The sequence below is a fragment of the Crocuta crocuta genome, unplaced genomic scaffold (genome assembly GCF_008692635.1).
Source record: "Crocuta crocuta isolate KB4526 unplaced genomic scaffold, BGI_CrCroc_1.0 scaffold16, whole genome shotgun sequence".
Lineage (NCBI taxonomy): Eukaryota > Metazoa > Chordata > Mammalia > Carnivora > Hyaenidae > Crocuta > Crocuta crocuta.
In genome coordinates, this window is record NW_027531893.1 from 11,585,003 (window position 1) to 11,607,029 (window position 22,027).

Sequence of the window (22,027 nt, forward strand, 5' to 3'; positions counted from 1 at the left end):
GAGGCCACGTGCATGGGGAGGGAGCAGAGGAGGGAGGCAGACGAGAACTCCTTTCCCGCAGGGCCGAAGAAGCTTGTGCCTTGGTGCGCCCAGGCAACTCGGCTCCAGGAGCGAAGGACCACCAAGGTCACTGGAAGATCACAGGGAGGCAGCATCACAAGAAGTAATCCTGAGTTTTGCAGGACCTGATCCAGCCCAGCTGACCTAAAGCACAACTCGCCATCAATGGCCCCATTATAGCGAACGTTAGCAGTGGCGAACCGGACGACCACAAGTGTGGCCGAGGAGCCCCTGCCCAGTGCTAACTGAGCAAACCACTGGCGTCAAGGCGGAACAAAGGTCCAGCTTTGCTCTGGCAATGGCAGATGACTGAAGGTCCCTTGTAACGGTGCCTAAGTACATCACTTCAAAAACAACTAAGCACTGACACCCTCCCTCAGAGCCTGCTGCATACACGGAAACAGCTGTCGTGCAGAGAACGCTTTCTCAATAATGAGGAATTGGGAATGGTCTTCTCTTCTTTTTTGAAGCTTTTATTTAAATTCCAGTTTTTCTCTTCTTTTTTGAAGCTTTTATTTAAATTCCAGTTAGTTAACACAGCATGTAATATTAGTTGCAGGTGGACACCAGAGTAATTCGGCACTTCCACACATCACCCAGGGCTCATCACAATAAGCGCCCCCCTCCATCCCCATCCCCTATTTCACCCAGGCCCACCCACTCTCCTCTGGTGACCATCAGTGTGCGCTCTACAGTGAAGAGTCTCTTTCTTGGTTTGCCCCCCCACTTTTGTTTCCCTTTGCTCGTTTGTTTTGTTTCTTATATTCCACAGGAGTGAAATCATACAGTATTTGTCTTTCTCCGACTGATTTATTCCACTTAGCATAATACTCTCTATCTAGCTCCATCTACATTGTTGCACATGGCAAGCAATCGTGAATTTTTACACAGCTTAGGGCACCGGGGTGGCTCAGTGCACTGAGTGTCTGACTTTGGATCAGGTCATGATCTCAAGGCTCATGAGTTTTGAGTCTGGAGTCGGGCTCTGTGCTGTCAGCTTGGAGCCTAGAGTCTGCTTTGGATTCTGTGTCTCCCTCTCCCTCTGCCCCTCCCCCATTCGCGCGCGCTCGCGCTCTCGCTCTCTCTCTCTCAAAATGAAATACACATAAAAAAATTTGGACCCAGGCTGACGAGTCACTTACCGCAGGCAGAGGGCAGTAGAACTGATGAACCGTGTGCATGACATCCAAGAGCATATTGTGTCCAATAACGAGTTTTCCCTACAGAAAAGTCAAGGTCAGAAAAGAGGCTTCTTGGCACAAAATTATATTGGGGCTTGAGAGTGAAATGTGTGCTTTGGATTCTATGAGGACTTTGTCCTAAACTTACTTTTTGACATTAAATATACGTGTGTGTGTGTGTGTGTGTGTGTGTGTGTGTGTGTGTATATAAATGAACATGTTAGGGTGTTAGATGCAGAATTCAAAGTAAAAGCACCAATGACTGATTTCATTGATGTTTTTCTTGGCTTTTTATTCATCTCGCCACCCTTAAGAAACAGAAGTAGTAAAACTTTTATTGAAGAGCTCAAAAAAGGAACTGAAAACACTAACTACCTTGAACTGTCAATTTGTGAACAAGACTCCAAATATCTATCCTAGCAGTGTATTCTTTAAAACAACTCATTTATTTTTGAAAGATATATTCAAGAGAACACTAAAAGGTAAAAGAGTAATTAAGTTCGAGTTCTATTAAATGGGAGTAATTTCCATTTCCGTCACATCTATGTCAAAATTCATGTTGGGGGGGCGGTTCTTAAACACCATTTCCAGTGCAATTTGCTGCTTTGCTTTTCAATCAACTGAACTATACAATGTGTTTAATCAATTACTCCATCGTGATAAAAATTTAACTATCAAAATGGAACAATGAAGTAGATTTAGCCAGCCAGGTGACACCGACTTTAACATAAAGTACCTGGTCATTACCGTGGAGCTTCTGACCACGTCCCAGTGCACCCCCAGACTGATACTCCTGGACTCACAGGGCTAACCACAATTCTCGGAAAGAAATAATTCTATACAAAATCCTCCAAATCCAGCGGACAAGCCCTCCTTGCGGCCACAGCAGTAACTAGCACAGCAGGAACCTAGCGCCAGATCCGCTTTCTAAACACCATTATCTAATAAAAGGAACCAGGGCTCCTTGGAGAACGTATAGGTTCTAGAACTGAGGCATGGAAAACACAACATGAGTCTGAACATTCTGCGATGCCAGAGAGGAAGGAGGTGCACGGAGAAGGATGGGGGCCTGTTCAGGGGACACGGGAACCAACCTGAAGAAGCGCTAATGGCCATTTTGAGCAACAAAATAAACAATAAAAATATCAGATGATAATCTGTAGACTAAAATAAATTCCCCAAAGCCTGTGCTTCTCAATATGTTTCCAATGAATAAACAAACATGGAATAAGGGACATTATCTCTCTTACAGAAGAATTCCAAGAACAAGTGTAGAAGGAAAGAAGAAAATACAAACTCGCCATTAAAACACCACAGCAATAACGGCTGCGGGCAAAATCCACGAGGATGCTGTGCGGCGGGCAAGAGTTTGAGAAAAAGCGGCATGTTCATAGTCTCATAGGGTCTCCCCCAGTTTATGAGCACAAGGGGATGAATGATAACGTCACAGTGCACAATTCCAGCAGACACCACCTCGACACGTGATCAGGGTCAACATCACGAACTATCATTTCCGTGGGATTCTTGCCAAAACTGTACCTCCTCAATCCTATCATGAGAAAAGCTCAGGCAAACCCAAACTGAGGGATATGTGACAAAACTGCAATCAGAATTCTTTAAGCACATGGAGATTACAGAAGACAGAGAGACTGCTTGGATGGCTGAAGACTAAAGGGAAAGACGAGTAAATACGACGTAGGATCCTGGAAAGAGTCATGAACGGAAAACGGATTCAGTGGGAACAGTGAGGAGGTTCAAGTAAGGTCGAGAGTCTGGTTCATAATATGGTACCAGCACTAATCTCCCGGTTCTGATGCCCCTCTGGTTATTATGAGGCGTCAGCATAAGGGTAGCTGGACGAGGGATCTACGGAAACTGTACTATTTTTGCAACTTGTCTGTGGTGTTTTAAGACTATAGAAAACACAGATTTACTACGAAGAGTGGCAGGGAGAGAATGTGGTATCATATAAATATTTAAGAGTGTTTACTGTTCACTGGCTTTACAGAACTTGACTCTGTTTTTAAAGGATGTGACTTAGAAATGTTAAATGTCTGGATCACTAATAAACGGGACTTTTCTTCGGTAGTATGCTTTGTGACATTACCTACCAACAGTCAGCAACATGCTGTGGATTACTCTGTAGGAGACAGACAACAGGGAGGAAAAACCAACAGATGCACAGCCAGCGAAGGCATCTGAATATGAACCAGGTGAACAAACACCATCAGAAAAGCTACCGGCGCTCAGAGCCAACTGAGGCCCCGCGCGTCTGTATGGGCCAGCCTCAGCCAAGTCCACCGCTGCTCCGCGGCCCGCTGAGCGTGTGCAACAAAAGCAAATGTTACCGGTCCTCCTTCCTTGTCTGGATACCTGTTAATTCACCCACTTGTGAACAGATTCTCGCCTTTGTTTCCCTCCAGGCTCATCTGGCTTTCTATTCCATTCTGATGACCTCACTCCCTTCACACAAAGAGCTCCCAGCGAGCCAGCGTCTTTTTTTACAGGGCTCTGGCGCTGCTGCTGTCCCCAGGCGAGGACGGTGGCATGCCTCCGCTCGAGTCCTGACGTGACAGCCTGCACCTGGTGATGGGACAGCCACGGAACTCTGGGGGATGTCTACAGCCTTAAAGTGTCCTTGATACAAAGCCGAGCATCTAAACGACAAGATGATTCCTTCTCTGGGGGGGACAATTCCTTCTCCCATGGCCAACGACTCAGAAACACAAAGTCTGAGCTTCCGGGCTATTTAGCAACCCAGCAAGCTGCCTGACTCAGACGTGCATCCGCAGAACCGCCAGCAGCCTGACCCAGTTTATCTGCGCAAGATGTGGAGGCCTCTCTGCCAAAGGGACTTAGGAAACAGGCAAAAATGTCTGCCATACCTACCGTGGAACCCTCGCACATAGTTACACAAGTGGTCAACACGTTTTGAAAAATTTATCAAATATCATCAAGGCTATCAGACATAAGATTCAGTTACAGTTAGGCAGAACTCCAGTACTTTTGTTCTCTAGATGCTCCTAATTAAGGAACAAAACACCCTCAGCCAGATACCTGATTATTTCTCCCCATACACCGTCCTTTCTTACTCCACTTCTTATTAGCTTTGAGAATAATAAATGTTAGTTTCGTGCAGCCATATAAGGACATCATAGTAGAATCCTCCTGTGTGCTTTACAAGAAAACCTTTTCTTTTTAATTTTTTAAAAGTAATCTCTACACCCAACATGGGCCTCAAACTCCTAATCCCAATATCAAGAGTTAAACGCTCTATTCACTGAGATAGCCAGGCGCTGCTGCATGAAAACCTTCCAACAAATGGTATGGATCCAATCAGCAATTACAATGTCCCACCCAGTGCATTATAACCAGTCTCCCTTCAAACCAGGTAAGCGTTCTACATGTGACCAAAGAGCTAATCCACAATCATAACGAAGCATCTCACCTTAAATGTTATATTTAGGAACCTAGTTAAAAAGAAAAAGCCTCGGGGCGCCTGGGTGGCTCAGTCAGTGGAGTGTATGTCTTCAGCTCAGGTCATGATCTCATCGTTCCTGAGTTCAAGCCCACATCAGGCTCTACACTGATAGCACAGAGCCTGCTCGGGATTCTCTCTTTGCCCCTCCACTGCTCTCACTTCCTCTCTCTCAAAATAAACAATTCAAAAAAAAAAAAAAAAGAAAGAAAGAAAGGGACTCCTGGGTGGCTAGTCAGTTAAACGTACAACTCTTGGCTTTGGTTCAAGTCATGATCTCACAGTTTGTGAGTTCGAGCCCCACAATGGGCTCCATGCTGACAGTGTGGAGCCTACTTGGGATTGTCTCTCTCTCTCCCTCTCTCTTTCTGCCCTTCCTCTGTGTGCATGGTCTCTTTTTCTCTCTCTCTCTCAAAATAAATACATAAACTTGAAAGAAAAAAAAGAAAGGAAGGAAGGGAGAGCCTGGTTCACTTACCGAGTTGGCAATGGCATGAATAACTCTAGAAAATCCCACAGCATCATTCAGTTCTTCCTAATTTAAAGAAACAAACCAAGGAAACTATTGACGTGTATATATTCCTTATTTGAACAGGTTAAAACCCAGCCCCCCAAAAGCACTGAATTGTTACATCGAGTTAGACAGTTCTGTTTCCCATGTTCTGTCTCCATCATTTCAAACAACTGCATCTGAAATGATCGATGTATACACCTCTCTTCTGTTTTAGAACATGGAATGAGCAAGGAGCAAAGTATTCATTAGCTACTAAAATAACAGAGCCTAGGGTTTACCCATCAGGGCACATCATTTGCTGAAATTTCCAAGCCTAGCAAGTGGTCTTAAAAACACAAACTTTTCTGCGCTGCCACCTGCTGGCCAAATTTAGCACTGCACTGATTTCTGAGGAAACCCATCCAGCAGCTGACGGCTCAAATCAAGCATTCTCCAAACTCTCCTAGCTTTTTTCATCAAACACATTTTCATACAACATTTATAGCACAGCATTCTGAGACCCATCCCCGCTCGGTTTCTTCTCTCCTTTCTTCCTGATGGGGTTTGATTAGGCTCACTCTGTCCATGTCGCGAGCCCCCGCTGCACCATCTCGCCTCATCACGGCTACATTACTCAAGTCTTATCTCCGCTCGCTAGATCCAGCTTTGCAGCCAGCTACCTGCCACCCTCTGCTCTCTGGCTTCTCCCCCGCCGAAGCTGCTCCTCTCTTTAAACTACTCCCAAAGCTAACAAGCGCTGGTGGGGATGTGGAGAAAACTGTAACACTCGTGTCTTGGTAGTGGAAACATAAAGTGGCACGGTCACTACAGAAAATAGTATGGTGGTTCCTCAAAATATTAAATATGGGGGCGCCTGGGTGGCTCAGTCGGTTAACTGTCCGACTTCGGCTCAGGTCATCATCTTGTGGTCCAAGAGTTCAAGCCCCGCGTCGGGCTCTGTGCGGCCAGCCTGGAGTCTGGAGCCTGCTTCAGATTCTGTGTCTCCCTGTCCTGTTCTCTCTCTCTCTCTCTCTCTCTCTCCCCCAAAAATAACTAAACGTTAAAAAAATTTTTTTAAATATATTATTTCCATATGATCCAGCAATTTCATTTCTGGGTATGTACCCAAAGGAATCAAAAGCAGGGACTCAAAGAGACATTTGCACACCCTTAATCATAGCAGCATTATTTCACTGGGATCAAAAGATGGAAGCAACCCAGTGTCCATGAGGCACAAGTGAAGAAAACAGCACATCCAGACAAGGGGCTATTACTCAGCCTAAAAAGGAAGGAAACTCTGACCCTGCTATAACCTGGATGAACCCGGGAGACATCACACTAGGTGAAATAAGCCCGTCACAAAAAGACAAACGCTGTAGGATTCCACTCAGAGAAAGGACCTGGAGCAGAATCACACTCCTAGAGATGGAAAGTAGAAGGGTGGTTGGCAGAGCCGGGGTGGGGGGTAGACAGGGAGCCAGTGTTTAATGGGGACGGAGTTCTGGTTTTGCAGGACGAAAACAGTTACAAGGATGGATGGCAGTGATGGCTACACAGTAAGGTGAACGTACTTAACACTACAGAACTGTACACTTGGGAACAGTTAGGATCGGGAGCACCTGGAGGGGCTCAGGCAGTTAAGGGTGTCACTTCCACTCAGGTCATGAACTCACAGTTTGGGGAGTTTGTGAGTTCGAGCCCCGCATCAGGCTCTCTGCTGTCAGCAAAGAACCCGCTTCCAATCCTCTGTCCCCCTCTCTCTGCCCCTCCCCTGCTCGTTCTCGCTCTCTCTCTCTCTCTCAAAAATAAATAAATATTTAGGGGTGCCTGGGTGGCTCAGTTGGTTAAGTGTCTTGACTTCGGCTCAAGTCATGATCTCATGGATCAGGAGTTCAAGCCCCACATCAGGTTGTGCTGAAAGCTCAGACCCTGGAACCTGCTTCAGATTCTGTCTCCTCTCTCTCTCTCTCTCTCCCCCTTCCCTGCTTGCACAATGTGTCTCTCTCTCTCTCTCTCTCTCTCAAATATAAAAAATAAAACAGGAAAAAAATTTTTTATGTAAAGAAATAGGGTAATAAATTTTATGTTCTGTGTCTTTTACCACAGTTAAACATTTTTTTAGCTTTTAAGACTATTTTTTAAAAACCTGACATCCCTATGCAAATTTTTAATGACATTTTCATGGCTTCCTCCCAGACAGACTGTTAGCTCTTAGACAGGAAAGCCAGAAATCCGTTATTCTTGTACCCTCTGTACCTACCACAGTGCTTGAACATATGGGGAGTCGGTTACAACTGGTGAATGACTGATGTGACCCTGACTCCTATACCAGAGCTTGCATTCTCCCTTGCGACCAGAGGCCCCTCTCATCAAGTGGATGAATTCCTGTAGTGGGGAGTGCTGGGCTGGGCTCCCTGCTAAATATCCCAGTTCCCTGGGGGCTCGGATTTCTGCCTCTTTCTCCTCCGTCCTCTGGGAAACTAGAACAGAGATTTGGAATCTCTCTCTCAAAGATGTTATTAAACTTGTACTGCAACACTTAAAAAAAAAAAAAAAAAAGAATTACTTTAAAAGAAGAGCGACTCCTCCAACGGCTACACCCTCAGGGCGGGCCGACTCCTCGCTGTGGGCACCCCTGCTTCGGCGCTCCCTCCCCGGGCCGCTGGCCACGGCGCTCTGGGGGCACGTTCCTCTGCTCGTGCCCATCACGTGAATGCTAGGTCCCTCAGGGCCCCACTGCAGACCAGCCTACCCCGATTCCGCGGCGCGGCGCGCCCACCCAGGCCCGGTGTCCCTGCCAGCGACGGCCACGCCCGGCCTCACCTCACCGTCCCTCCCGTGCTCCAGAGTGACAAGCCGGCACGGGACGCTCGCCTTGCACGACCCAAGACACCTAAACACCGCACAGGGTCACATCCCCTCCACCCCCGGGATGGCTCTGCCACGGCGCCCTGGCGGCCCCGCGCTTATCCACGCACGCCGCACAGGCAAGGGCCGGAGTCAGGACCGGTCTCCTGGCGCAGCCAGGCCAGGGGCAGCGGGTGGGAGGCCATCTCCCGCCTGCCTCCCTCTCTCTCCTCGGACGCTGCAGAGGGTTTCTCACCGCTTCTCAGGCTCCGACGAGGCCGAGGCGTGCAGTTTTCGGCCCCTCCCTCCTCTGCAGAATGGAGCCACCGCACAGAAAGGCACTCGGCTGAGGCCTAGAATGGACTCCTCGGTAAGAGTAGCCGCAAGTCACGCCGCAGCCCCCTGGCCCCTCTGGTTACGGTGTGCAGGACGGGGACCAGGTGCAGCTGGCACCCCGGGCTGACCCTCCTTCTTTATACAATAAACTGCCTACACCCGACAGTGGCTTTTTGCGTCTTTACTGGTTGAATGAGTCCGACGTGGCCCCGACGGCTCCCTGTGCCAGCTCCGGCCTCCCCTGCTGTGTGAGCTCCGGCCCACCCCATCTGGCGTCTGTCTACCCCCCGCCTCCGAGTTCTGGCTTACGTGTCTTTCTTCTCTCCTTTCGCCAGCCATGCCCAATCCCAACTTCCACCAGGTCCACCTTCCAAATCCCTCCAGGTTCCACCTCAACCGCTACTCACTATTCTATTCCCGCTCACCGACCCCTCCTGGCCAGGTTACCCCCCCCCCCCCCCCCCCCCCCCACCACNTGTCCCTGCAAGCATGCTCCACAGGCGCCAGGGGACGGGTGCTGAGAATGCAGACACACCATGTCAAATCGCCTGCTCTACCCTTTGTTTTAGGAAAACCAGCAACTGCACCTGAGGTTAAACCCAGCGGTACCAGTTGACGGACGTGAGGTTCCGTCCACACAAGGAGAACCAAGAACACTTTCCTCAAGACGGAACCACAAAGGTGAACAGAGGTCAACCACCATGTCAGACTCCCGTTAGTGGATGTCTATATTTTTAACCGTTAAGTTGTTCTCACTGTATTCTAGGTTTTTCTGCCAGATCAATTCTGCTGTGATAGGAAACTACTCATTAGGATGAACGTGACACACGATCTGCAAACACACAGAAAGGACTAAATCAGTACCTAGGTGCTGTTTCTCACCCACAGGACGTGAGCATGACTCCATTACCTGTTCTTTCGCGTGTTTCTGCTGCTCTCTCCTTTTACGTTCTTCTTCATCTACTTTGCTGATGACGATGTATCGCTCCTTCTGAAAGACACAAAGCAGACATAGAACTTTCTGGAAGCAACTGGACTGCAAGCAACTCAGATCCTGCTACCATTTACAGTTAAACATTTTATCACCACACAGCTTTCATGGGCTAAATACCCTGAGAACATTCTGAAATGCCGCCAAAAACTGAGTGGATGCATTTACAAACCAAAATTCTGTCTCTGCAATGACATCCCCTTTCCCTGCAGTTTATTAACTCACCGCAACAGACTTCAGAAGTACTAACAGACTATGAGAATAAGACACCTTCCACGATGAACATGAAGAAGTTACAATGCATGTGAACATGAATTTCTAAATAGCTAGTTTTAAAATGTCTACCATAAGCAGCAAGCTCTGAGATCTTGGCTGAAGCAACTTGTTAATAGACACATCACCAGAGGCCAGGGAAACAAAAGCAAAAATGAACTACTGGGACTTCATTAAGATAAAAAGTTTTGCACAGTGAAAGAAACACTCTATAAAACTAAAATGCAACCAATGGGATGGGAGAAGATATTTGCAAATGACATATCTGATAAAAGGTTAGTATCCAAAATCTATTATGAAACTCAACACCCAAAAAACAAATAAGCCAGTGACAAAATAGGAGAAGACATGAAGAGACATTTTTCCAAAGAAGACACCCAGAAGGCTAACAGACACATGAAGAGATGCTCAGTATCACTCATCATCAGGGACACAAATCAACCCCCTCACACCTGTCAGAATAGCTAACATGAACAACACAAAACGCAGGTGCTGGCACGGAAGCAGAGAAAGGAGAGCCCTCTTGCACTGTTAGTGGGAATGCAAACTGGTGCAGCCGCTCTGGGGAACAGCATGGAGGTAGTTCTAAAAACAGAACTACCCAACAATCCAGCAATTGCACTATTAGATATTTACTGAAAGATACAAAAATGCTGATTTGAAGGGGCACATGCACTCCAATGTTTACAGCAGTGCTATCAACGATAGCCAAACTATGGAGAGAACCCAAACCCGAATGTCCATACTGATGAATGGATAAAAATATAGTGTGTGTGTGTGTGTGTGTGTGTGTACACACACCAATGCAATATTTATTACTCAGCCATCAAAAACAATGAAACCTTGCCATTTGCAATGACATGGATGGAGCTAGAGCATATTTTGCCAAGCTAAATAAGTCAATCAGAGAAAGACAAAGACCATCTGACTTCACTCAGATGGGGAATTTAAGGAACAAAAGAAATGAAAATAGAGGAAGGGGAAAAAAGTGGGGGGGAGGGGGAAACAAATCACAAGAGACTCGTAATGACAGAGAACAAACAAGGTTGATGCAGGGAGGTGGGTGGGGGGTGGATGAGAAGGGGGATGGGCACAGAGGGCACCTGTCATGGTGAGTGAGCACTGGGTGTTATACAGAAGGGATGAATCACTGAGTTCTACTCCTGAAACAAGTATTGCACTGTATATTAACTACAACTTAATTTTTTTCAAAAAATGAAAAATAAAATGTGTGCATTGCATTTCACTGACATATGAAAACTATTCTGGGTTTCTAGGGGGCTGGTCCGAAAACCAGTCCTTTCTTTCTCATAGATCCCGTTTTGCATAACTAAGCACACCACATTGTGTCAAAGCTTGAAATTGGTCTTCGAGCAAGATTTTTTTTTTTATTTACTTAATCTCTCATTTCATTTGATACCTGATTTAAGAGTAACATCAGGGAGTGAAAAAATGCCACAACAAAATTCCAAAATTCTACTAACGGAACCCACCATCGGCCTCCCATCAGCCGTCACGGTTCCATCAGCGCACCTTGGGAACGCAAGCCTGAATGTATGCCCAACACTCACGCTTACGCCCCAGATTCTAGAACTGCGCTTCATGTGCCCGGCTAACAGGAAGCCAGATTTTCGTGCAGAACACTACAGCTTTCCGCCGGAAGAGGAACACATGCTAACATTTGCACACTTTCAAGTTTACAAAGCATGTTCATGTCCGCTAACCGGCGTGATGACCCGAGAACCGCTGTGAGACAGGCACAGACCACCATCATCATGCTCATCTCCAGGGTTCAAAGGAGGAAGAGGAGGCTTAGAGAAATGAGACCCCAGGCCGCCCAGCTCACAGGAAGCAGAGCCAGGAGTCAGTTCTGAGTCTCAGCACATCAGTGCATCATTGCATGCGTTTGGCCCTGGACAGTTTGTGGGGTTACCTTTTCGGTTTCTAAAGTCTCAACGTGAATGCCTTTGGGATACCTAAAGGAGAGAGACACACCAGCACATCACTAGATGAGCCAATGACAGCTAAAGCCCTAGGTATTTTAAAAAACAACTCAACAGCGATATTTTAAGAGGTTTTATCAAATATAAAATAAACACTCCTACAACAATGACTTTATAGTAAACCTATCCCATAATAACTTCAGCTACTAAATGTTTCCCCATGTTTCATGCTTGAAAATGCAGGAGTGTAAGGGTGCCTGCGTGGCTCACAGGTCAAGGGTCCGACTCTTGATTTCAGCTCAGGTCATGATCTCAGGGCTGCTGTCAGCACAGAGCCTGCTTTGGATGCTCTGTCTCCCTCTCTCTCTCTCTCTCAAAAATAAACATTAAAAAAATAAAAACTAATTAAAAAATTCAGAGTGTATCTGATTTCAAATTAACTTTTTAGGAAGCAGGCATCATGCTTCCAAATATAATAATGATTACTTCCTAAGTGAAATTCGGCAGGTCGTTTCAGATGGTGTGGGGCATACACAGAGGAGGTATGAGAGAAGGGGCCTCTACTGCAGCCTGGCACTGCAGTGTGCGTCAGCCCAGGAGAGGGATCCAGAACCCCGTGGAGTCCACTGCAGGGACAACAGGACAGGCAGGGAGCCTCGTCAGAGGACGGTGGCCCTTCTCCGGTTTTGTTCAAAGTAAATTCCAAGTACACGCATCACGGGGGGGTGCCAACAGAACACGGGCCCCAAGCAGAGTCGAATGCAGGCTTCCCCCTGCTCGACACTGAGGTTCAATTTTGGGCTCGAGGTCTGCTTGAAAATACAGTGAAACCGACAGAAGCACCTCCAAAAAAATACAGGCACACAATTCTGGATATTATTTCAGGGGGTTCACAGACCTCCTGAAGCCGACCCATGGGCTAAGCCCTGCCTGAGAGAGAGCATTCACCTGAGTTATTCCCTAGATCTTAAAACCCAATCTTTATTATTTAACCTTCAAAGAACAAAACACTATACACCGGGAACTTAATGAACCTCTGGCCAAAGTGACAACTGAAAGAAAATTTAAAAGGCTTAAAAGCATCTGCTACGAAATAATAACAAAGACAATTAGTGGGTATTCAAGGAACATACGCAGTAAGGGGAAGCTCAATAAAGCAGTGCCCCAGAACAAAGTATGGTCAAATCACCAAGAATGCAGAATCTCAGAAGTGAAAGGAGAGCTAAGAGATGATATTTAGCTTTCCACCCCGGGTCCCTCACAGAGCTCTCACATGTAATATAAACACTTACTTCCAGCTCAAAGTCTGATAAATTAGTTTTCTTTGGAACCTATAAAAACAAAAGAGAAGGTACTGATTGAGGCTCATTACAAGAAAATCCTAGCTGATCAAGCACTGGTTGGGAAAGACATTTAATTTTTAAGAGCGACTCTCTGAGAAGTGACAGGTGTCACACAAACAAAACCCAGTCCACTGTATGAGGCGGCAGGACCACCCACCCTCCAGCTTCCTCAGAATGTTCTTTAACATTATTGCAGCACATGGGTCGAAGAGGGAGAAGTCCTTCTCCAACCCCAGTGTTACTTCCTGTGGCTATACAAGGAGTTTAAAGTAGACACACACACTGAAGCACTTCTGTGAAGCTGGTCACAAATGATTTAAGTCACTGCCTCTCGAAACACAGAGAGAAATTAAAAGGACGGTGAGTTCTTCTCTTTGAAGCCTTCATGTATTAAGTGCCCCTAGAAGCTAAAGTTAACTAAGCCACGCTGGAGCATAACTTAAAGCTAAAGGGGCATCAAGGGATCTTTCTCCTCCAGGACAGGACAAACTGTTCATTCGGTGTCTCAAAATACCATTGTCTCCACTGTGTTAATGCTAAAGTTAGGGTTTACCTCTTGGAAACATACCTATAATAAAAAGACTATTTATGAATGTGGGTTTAAAAGACCAAAATGAAATATGCCAGAAATCAGCCACTCTCCAAAAAAAGAACATGTGAAAATATTTAGGGCGACTTACCCAGTACATGGCTCTAAATCCAAGTTCTTGTTTTCTTCACTTTGTAATAAATCTTCTATTTTCTCTCTGAAGAGTTAAAATGAAAAATCACCATCAATACCTTTCAGGAATGAAGCCATCAGCCAACGGATTAATTAATCATATTCAGAAGCAATTTAAATATAAGAACACAGGGGCGCCTGGGTGGCTCAGTTGGTTAAGTGTCCAACTTCGTCTCAGGTCATGATTTCGTGGTTTGTGAGTTCAAGCCCTGCGTTGGGCTCTGTGCTAACAGCTCAGAGCCTGGAGCCTGTTTCAGATTCTGTGTCTCCCCCTCTCTCTGCCCCTCCCCTGCTCATGCTCTGTCTCTCTCTGTCTCTCGATAATAAATAGAAATATTTAAAAAAATTAAGAAAAAAGAAAGAACACAGGACAATGTAACTCTACCCAATCAGGTTATAAGTTTTAAGTTATACTTAGAATTATATCTGGTTATACGTAAAGAAAAATACTTTACTTGGACATACTCTTTTCGTTGTTGTTCTTCCTGAGTTAGTGACAACTTCTCAAGGATTCATCGATACAAGGAATTTAAATTTTTACTTTTCTAGGGGAGGAGGGGGGAAGGTCGAGCAAAACGGGTCAAGGGGAGAGGGAGATAGAGACAGGCCTCCAGCTACGGAATGAGTAAGTCACAGAAACAAAAATAGAACATAAAGAATACCATCAACGATAGTATAACAGTGACACAATGGGATGGGACAGACGGTGGCTACACTTGTGAACACAGCATGACATACAAACCCATCAACTCACTAAGCTGTACACCTGAAACTGATGTAACAGCGTGTTGACGACACTCAAATAAAATTAAGTATTTAATTTTTACTTTCTAGGAAAGCAGTTATTCTGAAAACTCAGTAAAACCAGACACTCCTCCAATGGCACACGAGCTTGTCAGAAATTTCATTCAAAGAAACAAAATGAGGGGTGTCTGGGTGGCTCAGTCAGTTAAGCATCTGACTCTTGATTTCGGCCCAGGTCATGATCTCACAGTTTGCTATCAGCACAGAGGCTGTCTGGGATTCTTTCTCCTTCCCTCTCTGCCCCTTCCCTAATCAGGTTCTCTCTCTTAAAATACATATATAAAATTTTCCTTAATTAAAAAAAAATACCAAACAAACAAAAATATGGGTATGTTGCAAATACCCAGCTAGGCCTGTTTCATTCCTCTGCCTTCGGGGAAACGGGACAGTGGTTACCGGGCCCCTGATCCATTCCCACTGGATCCAAGTGGGAAGCCTGCCCGCTTGCCGAGCTAGTCTCTTTCCTAGCGATGTGGCAAGTCTAAGTACAGTACCCAGAACCCTAGGTCACAATGTGCTGTGATTACACCGATTCAGATATGGCCCACCCGAATCCTGCCACTCAGGATATCACGCCCGTGTGTGCGGTGCTCACAAGCCTGAGCCACAGACCTCAGTCCTGCCCCGACACACATTTATGTCATGCACACTTTCGGTCTGGGAACTTACACCACTTGGTCAATAAACTTCTTCTGATCCTCAGGGATCGTCACAGGACACTTTGACGCGTTGGGGGAAACATAAGCCAGGGCGCCCGAACCGTCGGACTGCAGGCGTTTCTCGTCGTACTGCTCTCTCAGCTGCCTTTCTTCTTCCTGATTTAAATAGGGAATTCCTAAGTGTAATTTTAAAAAGAATGCATTAGCAGAGGTGACTAAACATAAAAATCTCAACATAAAAAGTTTTTTTAGCAAGCCAGTGAATCTAAAATTCTCAGGCAAGACTTACCATATTTAACTACATCCCCCAAAAAAACATCAACAGAAAAGGGAAATGGTTTTGAAATACGTTGGTCTTTGCATTCGCGCCATGCATTCTTCCCTCAACAAATGTTTCTTTGGCACTTACGCCGAGCCACTGGGCATGGGATCTAACAGGGAACAGAGCAGACACCTCCTACTCTGTAGTGAAGAGAAGGACTTTCGACAGGAAGATCAGAGAAGGCCACTGCGAGCAAAGACTGAAAGGATAAGGAGGAGTCAGGCCAGCAAGGAGCCAGAAGAGTATTTCAGGCAGAAGAAAACCATAAACGCCCAGAGGATTGAATGGTGTGGACGGTCTCCAAAACCAGCAAGGAGTCGGCATCACCAGAACACAGTGAACAGAAGAATGTTTCCCCATCAGCATGGAGACAGGGTGCATGACTGCGCAAGCCTTTATAGGCCGTGATGAGAATGTTTGGTTCAGGGGCGCCAGGGGTGCCTGGGTGGCTCAGTCCGTTAAGTGTCCAACTTCAGCTCAGGTCATGATCTCACGGTGTGGGAGTCTGAGCCCCGCACGGGGCTCTGTGCTGACAGTTGGGAGCCCGGAGCCTGCTTTGGATTCTGTGTCTCCGTCTCTCCTGCCCTACCCCTGCTCGTGTTCTCTCTCTCAAAAATAAACATTAAGAATTTGGGGGAAAAAAAAGAATTTGCTTTAATCAAAGAGCAATGGAATGCCGTTAGAAGGTTTTAAGCGAGACAATTACATTATCGGCTTCTTGTTTTTTTTTTTAAGTTTTTTTTTTTTAACATTTATTTAATTTTGAGACAGAGCACGTGCTAGGGAGGGGCAGAGAGAGAGGGAGACACAGAATCTGAAACAGGTTCCAGGCTCTGAGCCATCAGCACAGAGCCCGATGCAGAGCTCGAACCCACAGAAGGCGAGATCATGACCTGAGCCGAAGTCAGACACCCAACCGACTGAGCCACCCTGGCGCCCCTCTGCTTCTTGTTTTTAAAAGGTCATTTCGACTCCCATGAGGGTTGAAGTAGGGAAGTCAGTTAAAAACAACTGTCCAGGCAAGAGATAACTTTCTCGTAGAGTATACAGTAAATGTTTTAGGCTTGTGGGCTGCATGGGGAATCTCTGTTGGAACCAATCAACTCTGCTCTTGTAACATGAAAACAGTCACACACAGTGGGCAAATGAATGGGCATGGCTTTATTTACAATAAGACTTTAACAAAATGGGCTGTGGGTCATGGTTTGTGACCCAGCTTAGACTAGAGATGGAGAGAATGAGTACAGAGATAGGAGAGACAGAACCTACTGATACACCGGAATGGAGGGAGAAAGGGAAGAGCAAAATCAAAACTGAGACATGGCTGTTAGGTGTAAGCATTTGGGAAGATGGCATGCCCACTTACAGAGGTAGGGAGCACCAGGCACAGAGTAACTTTGGGGCCCAAGAGATGAAAATCAAAACCTACCACCTGAATGCATTAAATCAGCTAAGGGTATATATAAATTAAGGGTTGTGGAACACTCAGGAGAAAGGTAATGAGATATAAATTTAGGTATCATCAGGATATGGGTGGCATTACAAGTCAGGGGACAGTAATGGACTTTCTACAAGGACAGAAATAGAAAAATCACCATTTATCACCAATACTAATCATCGCATGCAAGAATCATCAGTGGATGCTAAAACTAATTGGTGGAAAAGGTGATCAGCGTCAATAACACCAATAGTCACACATTAATGTACTTAATAGTACGCGAGGTGCATGCAGTCACTGGTGATGAGACCCACGGGGCTCCCAAGGGCAGAGACGGCTGGAGGCGGGGGGGGATGGGAGGTGGGGGAGCTGGAAGCAAAGATTGCTGAGCACCTGGTCAAGAAACAGAGGAGACGGAGCATTTGTTGGTCACCCACAATGAGGAGAGAGTTAGGAGTGGAGACAGAAGGCCAAAGGCAAGGCTGTTGGGAATGCCACGCCCATGAAATCAGCAGAAAGAGAGGTGGCAGAGCCCGTGACGCATCCTGAGAACTGTGGCTCCTGGGAAAAGGGAATCCACGTGGCTGTTACATGGCATGGAGGAACAAGGACACCCAAGGATGCCTCCCGGAGATGGGGGGCAGGAGGGGGGGAACCACTGTGCTCCAGAGGGCTGCAGGGGATGCGCGGCAGAGGAGTCACCTGGTTCCGTTTCAGCTCAGGCAAGGAAGTGAAAGGCACTTCCAAGAAGACTGCCAGGAGAAAAGCGTCTGGCATTTGCGGAGCCCGGGCACAAAGAACTGATAAAGAAGAGAAGGGAGGGTCTAGATCAGATTGAGTGAGCATCAGCAACAGCGTGGGATGAAGAGTCTGGCAATGACAGATGTCCTGGGAACCCTGATTCAGTTGTGACGAAAATACTCCGAGGTCTGACTTATAAAACGAGGAGAACGAGGCACGTTCCAATTTGGCCGTTTCTCTCCTTTAATGAAAATAAAGCCATCAGGCTGGAAATTATACATCCGTAGGAGCCTGGTTAAAGCAGTTCCCTCAACAGATTTTCGTACTTCTTCCAATAGCGTGCTCTCACTACATCTCCAACTTGTATTTGATAACAGCTTTCATAGACAGGTCTGAGCCAAAGGGAAAAAATTTTTAGCATACCCAACCTGCGCTGCCCAGCTGGTTCACGCACTACTTGAGCGGTTTGGGCTCCAAAATGCTTTTTTTTTCCCCCCCAAAATCAAAAACACTGGGGTATCTGGGTGGCTCAGTCGGTTAAGCGTCCAACTTTGGCTCAGGTCATGATCCCATGGCTTGTGAGTTCGAGCCCCACATCAGGCTCTGTGCTGACAGCTCGGAGCCTGGAGCCTGCTTCAGATTCTGTGTTTCCCTCTGTCTCTGCCCCTCTCCCCGCTCGCACTCTCTCAGTCTCTCAAAAATAAACTTTAAACATAAATAAATAAATAAACTAAAAAAATGGTTTTTTTAAAATAAAATAAAATGAAGAGTTGGTGAGGCCTCATCAGGGCAAAATGAAGTAGCACCTACCCTCCCCGTTCATGGCTGACTGGGCTAACGGTTTTCAAAGGCATGTATAAAAAGTTTTTTACAACTCTAAGTCTGCACACGATGCAGCAGGACCCTGAGATTCTGTCTCAGATGCAGGCACAGAAAGATCGTTCTCAACCAAATTCAAATTTACAAGCACTAAGGAGAGGTCAGATGTAATCTTACCATTGCGAAAAACTTTATTAAAATCAAATCCTTGGCTTGCTAGGAAGTCAATGCTTGAGCTCTGAAACAAGAGGGAACAGAACATACATTTTGGTGATGCTGGTGGCAGACATGTGAATAGACACAGAGAGAGAACTCAGACAAGTAAACAAAGGCAGCCAGGCAAGGAAGGAGCAGGCCAAGGTCAGAAAATTAAGATTTCTACTCCAAGGCCGCCACATAAGCCATTCATTTAAACACTCTGGGCTCTTCTCCTTCATGGCTTATAAACAAACACCCTTTCTTTCATAATACTTAAGAAAATCTTATTGGGTAAACATCACATTCTCCCAAGAGGCAGAAAATTCATGATGGCTGAACTGAGTAGGAAACTACGAAAAGAAATAAAAAGTATTGATATTATCTGATTCCCCCCCCCAACGCCCCAGTTCTAGTTCAAAGTGGCTCACATGTGGAAAGAAGCCTTAACACATCAATATCCAGCTCAAGGTAGATCCTGATAACTGGATCTTCTTAACATTCAAGATTAAAATAGAGAAAAGTTGGGGCGCCCGGGTGGCTCAGTCGGTTGAGCGTCCGACTTCGGCTCAGGTCATGATCTCACAGTTTGTGGGTTCGAGCCCCGCATCAGGCTCTGTGCTGACAGCTCAGAGCCTGGAGCCTGTCTTTGGATTCTGTAACTCCCTTTCTCTCTGCCCCTCCCCTGCTCACACTGTCTCTATCTCTCTCTCAAAAATAAATAAAACATTTAAAAAATTTTTGTAATAAATAAATAAAATAAAATAGAGAAAAGTTCTTGGTAACAAGACTTCTTAAACAAACATATCTCAAATATACAGTGAGCCAAAATACAGAAGTAAATGTCACAAAAATGTTAAATAAATGCTACCACACATGGCACACAAGGATGGCGAAAACCACAAAGTTCTGGACTCGACCTAACGGAAGAGCAAGAAATAGGACCACAGCTACTCTAAAGTCTTCTCAGAGCATGAAGGTGACATGCCTGGGTCATTTTAATCTGGGTCCTCACAGAACTACCTTTCCTGAACTGTACTGTGACAGGACCCCTTCAGCCCAGATGAGGCCGCTGTGTCCGTCCCATTCCTGTGACAGTGTTCCCTTTGGGATATACGTGAAGACAAGGCTATCTACGTACGTGATTTCCTTATAATAGGGGGCAAATGTCCTGAGGGCTCTAGTCTGAGCAAAGCTCCACTTCTGAGCCCTGGTTTGTGCTGATCCAGTGGACCACAGAAGTGACTGTGTGTTTCCCCTGTCTTAGCTGCCAGGAAGTGCAAAGACTTTCTTTGCCACAAATTTCTGTGTCCTAATCATACCGCAGGAATCCTATCTTCATCTTACATTTCTTCCAATTTTTCCTTGACTCATTTTGTAAGCCTTATGTTAAAAAGTAAATACTATATTTATCTTTATCAACCAACAGATTCTTCTTAAAAAGTGATGGGATGTAAATGGCAATCTTACCCCCCCGCAAACATACACACACACACACACACAATCTTACCCCCCCGCAAACAAACACACACACACACACACACACACACACACAGGTACGTGCACATTATTTTCATTATCTCCAGGATCTCTGTGGTTTAGAACAAGCAACGTTTCACTCCACATCCTCCCTTTTTATCCTGTTCCGAACCATGATACAACGTCTTCTGACTTGGGCCACAAGCCTCCTTTCTGTCTATCAGGCCTCAGTATTGGTACAATTCTGCCCACCAGAACATTCCATCACTGACAGAGGCACTGAAAGATGGAGTACAGAAAGGCATTTCTGTCCTCTTTTCACTAGACTCCAAAACACCCTAACTTCTTTTTCTTTAAACATCCAGTCAGGGGCACCAGGGTAGCTCAGTCCACTAAGCGTCAAACTCTTAATTTCAGCTCAGGTCATGATCTCATGGTTGTTGGGATTGTTCCCACATCGGGCTCTGTGGTGTGAGCAAAGCCTGCCTGGGATTCTCTCTCTCTCCCTCTCTCTGTACCTCCCCCATTCCCATGTGGTGTGTGCTCTCTCTCTCACTCACAATAAATAAATAAACTTTAAAGAAGTAAACAAAATAAATATCCAGTCAAAAGTTCATCTGTTTTTGAAGCTCTGTATTTTCCTCCCAAACACCACCTTTCAAGTTATAAACAACAGAAATGTACTTAAAGCCACTGAACTTAGAATTACTTAAAACTTTTCCATGCATATGCCTTATGACTCAGCAATTTCCCTTCTAGGAAATCTATCCGATAAAAATATTCCTATACACATGGGGCGCCTGGCTGGCTCAGTCAGTGGAGCATGTGCAACTCTTGATCTCGGGGTCATGAGTTTGAGCCCCACATTAGACATACAGCTTACTTTAAAAAAAAATCCTATATATACACAAAGATACACTGCACATGAATGTTGACTCTAACATTCTAACATGAAAAGAGAGAACCTTTGGAAACTTACAAATTCCAATTAAATAAATTACCCACACCTGCACTGTGAAAATATGTACAAAGTGTTGAATGGAAAATGCATGTTATTTAAAATAGGAGTATCAGGATTAAAGAAAAGAGCTAACATTATATACATGTGTGTAGACCCATGGATACAGATGCTCCCTGACTTAACAATGGTTCAACTCGGGATTTTTCCACTTCCTGGTGGCGCACTCAGCAGAAACTATGCTTCAAGTTTGGACCTTTCCCAAGCTGGTGATACACAGTGCGATACTCCCTCATGAGGCTGGACAGCGGCAAACACAAGCACTTACAAGTATGCTATGTTTCACTTTCTTTTTCTTTTTTTTAAATGACTGTTTTTATTTTGAGAGAAGAGACAGAGTACAAGCAGGAAAGGGGCAGCGGGAGAGGGAGAGAGAATCCCAAGTGGGCTCTGCACTGATGGTAGAGCCCGATACGGGGCTCAATCTTACAAAAGATGAGATCATGGAGGTGCCTGGGTGGCTCAGTCGGTTGAGCGTCCGACTTCGGCTCAGGTNACTCCTGGAAAGCTCTTATCGCCGTTTAAGTAGATGGAGTTTGGGAGCCAAGCAACTGAACGTGCTCTTTGCAGAGTATGTGTCTGTTCACACAGTGAGATGATCACACACTGGGCAGGACGTGGAAGAATGGGCAGACCGCTAACCACACACACTCCCAGGGAATGCACCCATCCAGGGGGATGGCAGGTGTTTATGCTATTTAAAAACATTTTTGAGTATAGTTGATACAGAATATTACATTAAAGTGCACAACACAGTGATTCACTATCTCTGTACGTCACGCTGTGCTCCCAAGTGTAGCTACCACGTGTCACCCTCCAAGAATATTACAACATCACTGACTATGTTCCCTATACTGTACCTTTTGTTCCCATGACATATTCATTC

The 22,027-nt window shown here is 45.7% G+C and overlaps 1 protein-coding gene across 1 annotated transcript in view; it reads right to left on the bottom strand.

Moving 5' to 3' along the window:
• Nucleotides 1-22,027, bottom strand: part of PARN (poly(A)-specific ribonuclease) — a 143,964-nt gene that overhangs the window by 116,508 nt on the left and 5,429 nt on the right. Inside the window, exons 6-13 of the mRNA XM_077773192.1 lie at nt 18,627-18,687; nt 15,140-15,305; nt 13,626-13,691; nt 12,895-12,933; nt 11,593-11,635; nt 9,306-9,386; nt 5,198-5,254; nt 1,203-1,280 (exon numbers count right to left, since the gene is read on the bottom strand). Of these exons, the coding sequence (XP_077629318.1) occupies nt 1,203-1,280; nt 5,198-5,254; nt 9,306-9,386; nt 11,593-11,635; nt 12,895-12,933; nt 13,626-13,691; nt 15,140-15,305; nt 18,627-18,687 (591 nt within the window). The remainder of the gene's footprint in view (nt 1-1,202; nt 1,281-5,197; nt 5,255-9,305; nt 9,387-11,592; nt 11,636-12,894; nt 12,934-13,625; nt 13,692-15,139; nt 15,306-18,626; nt 18,688-22,027) is intronic.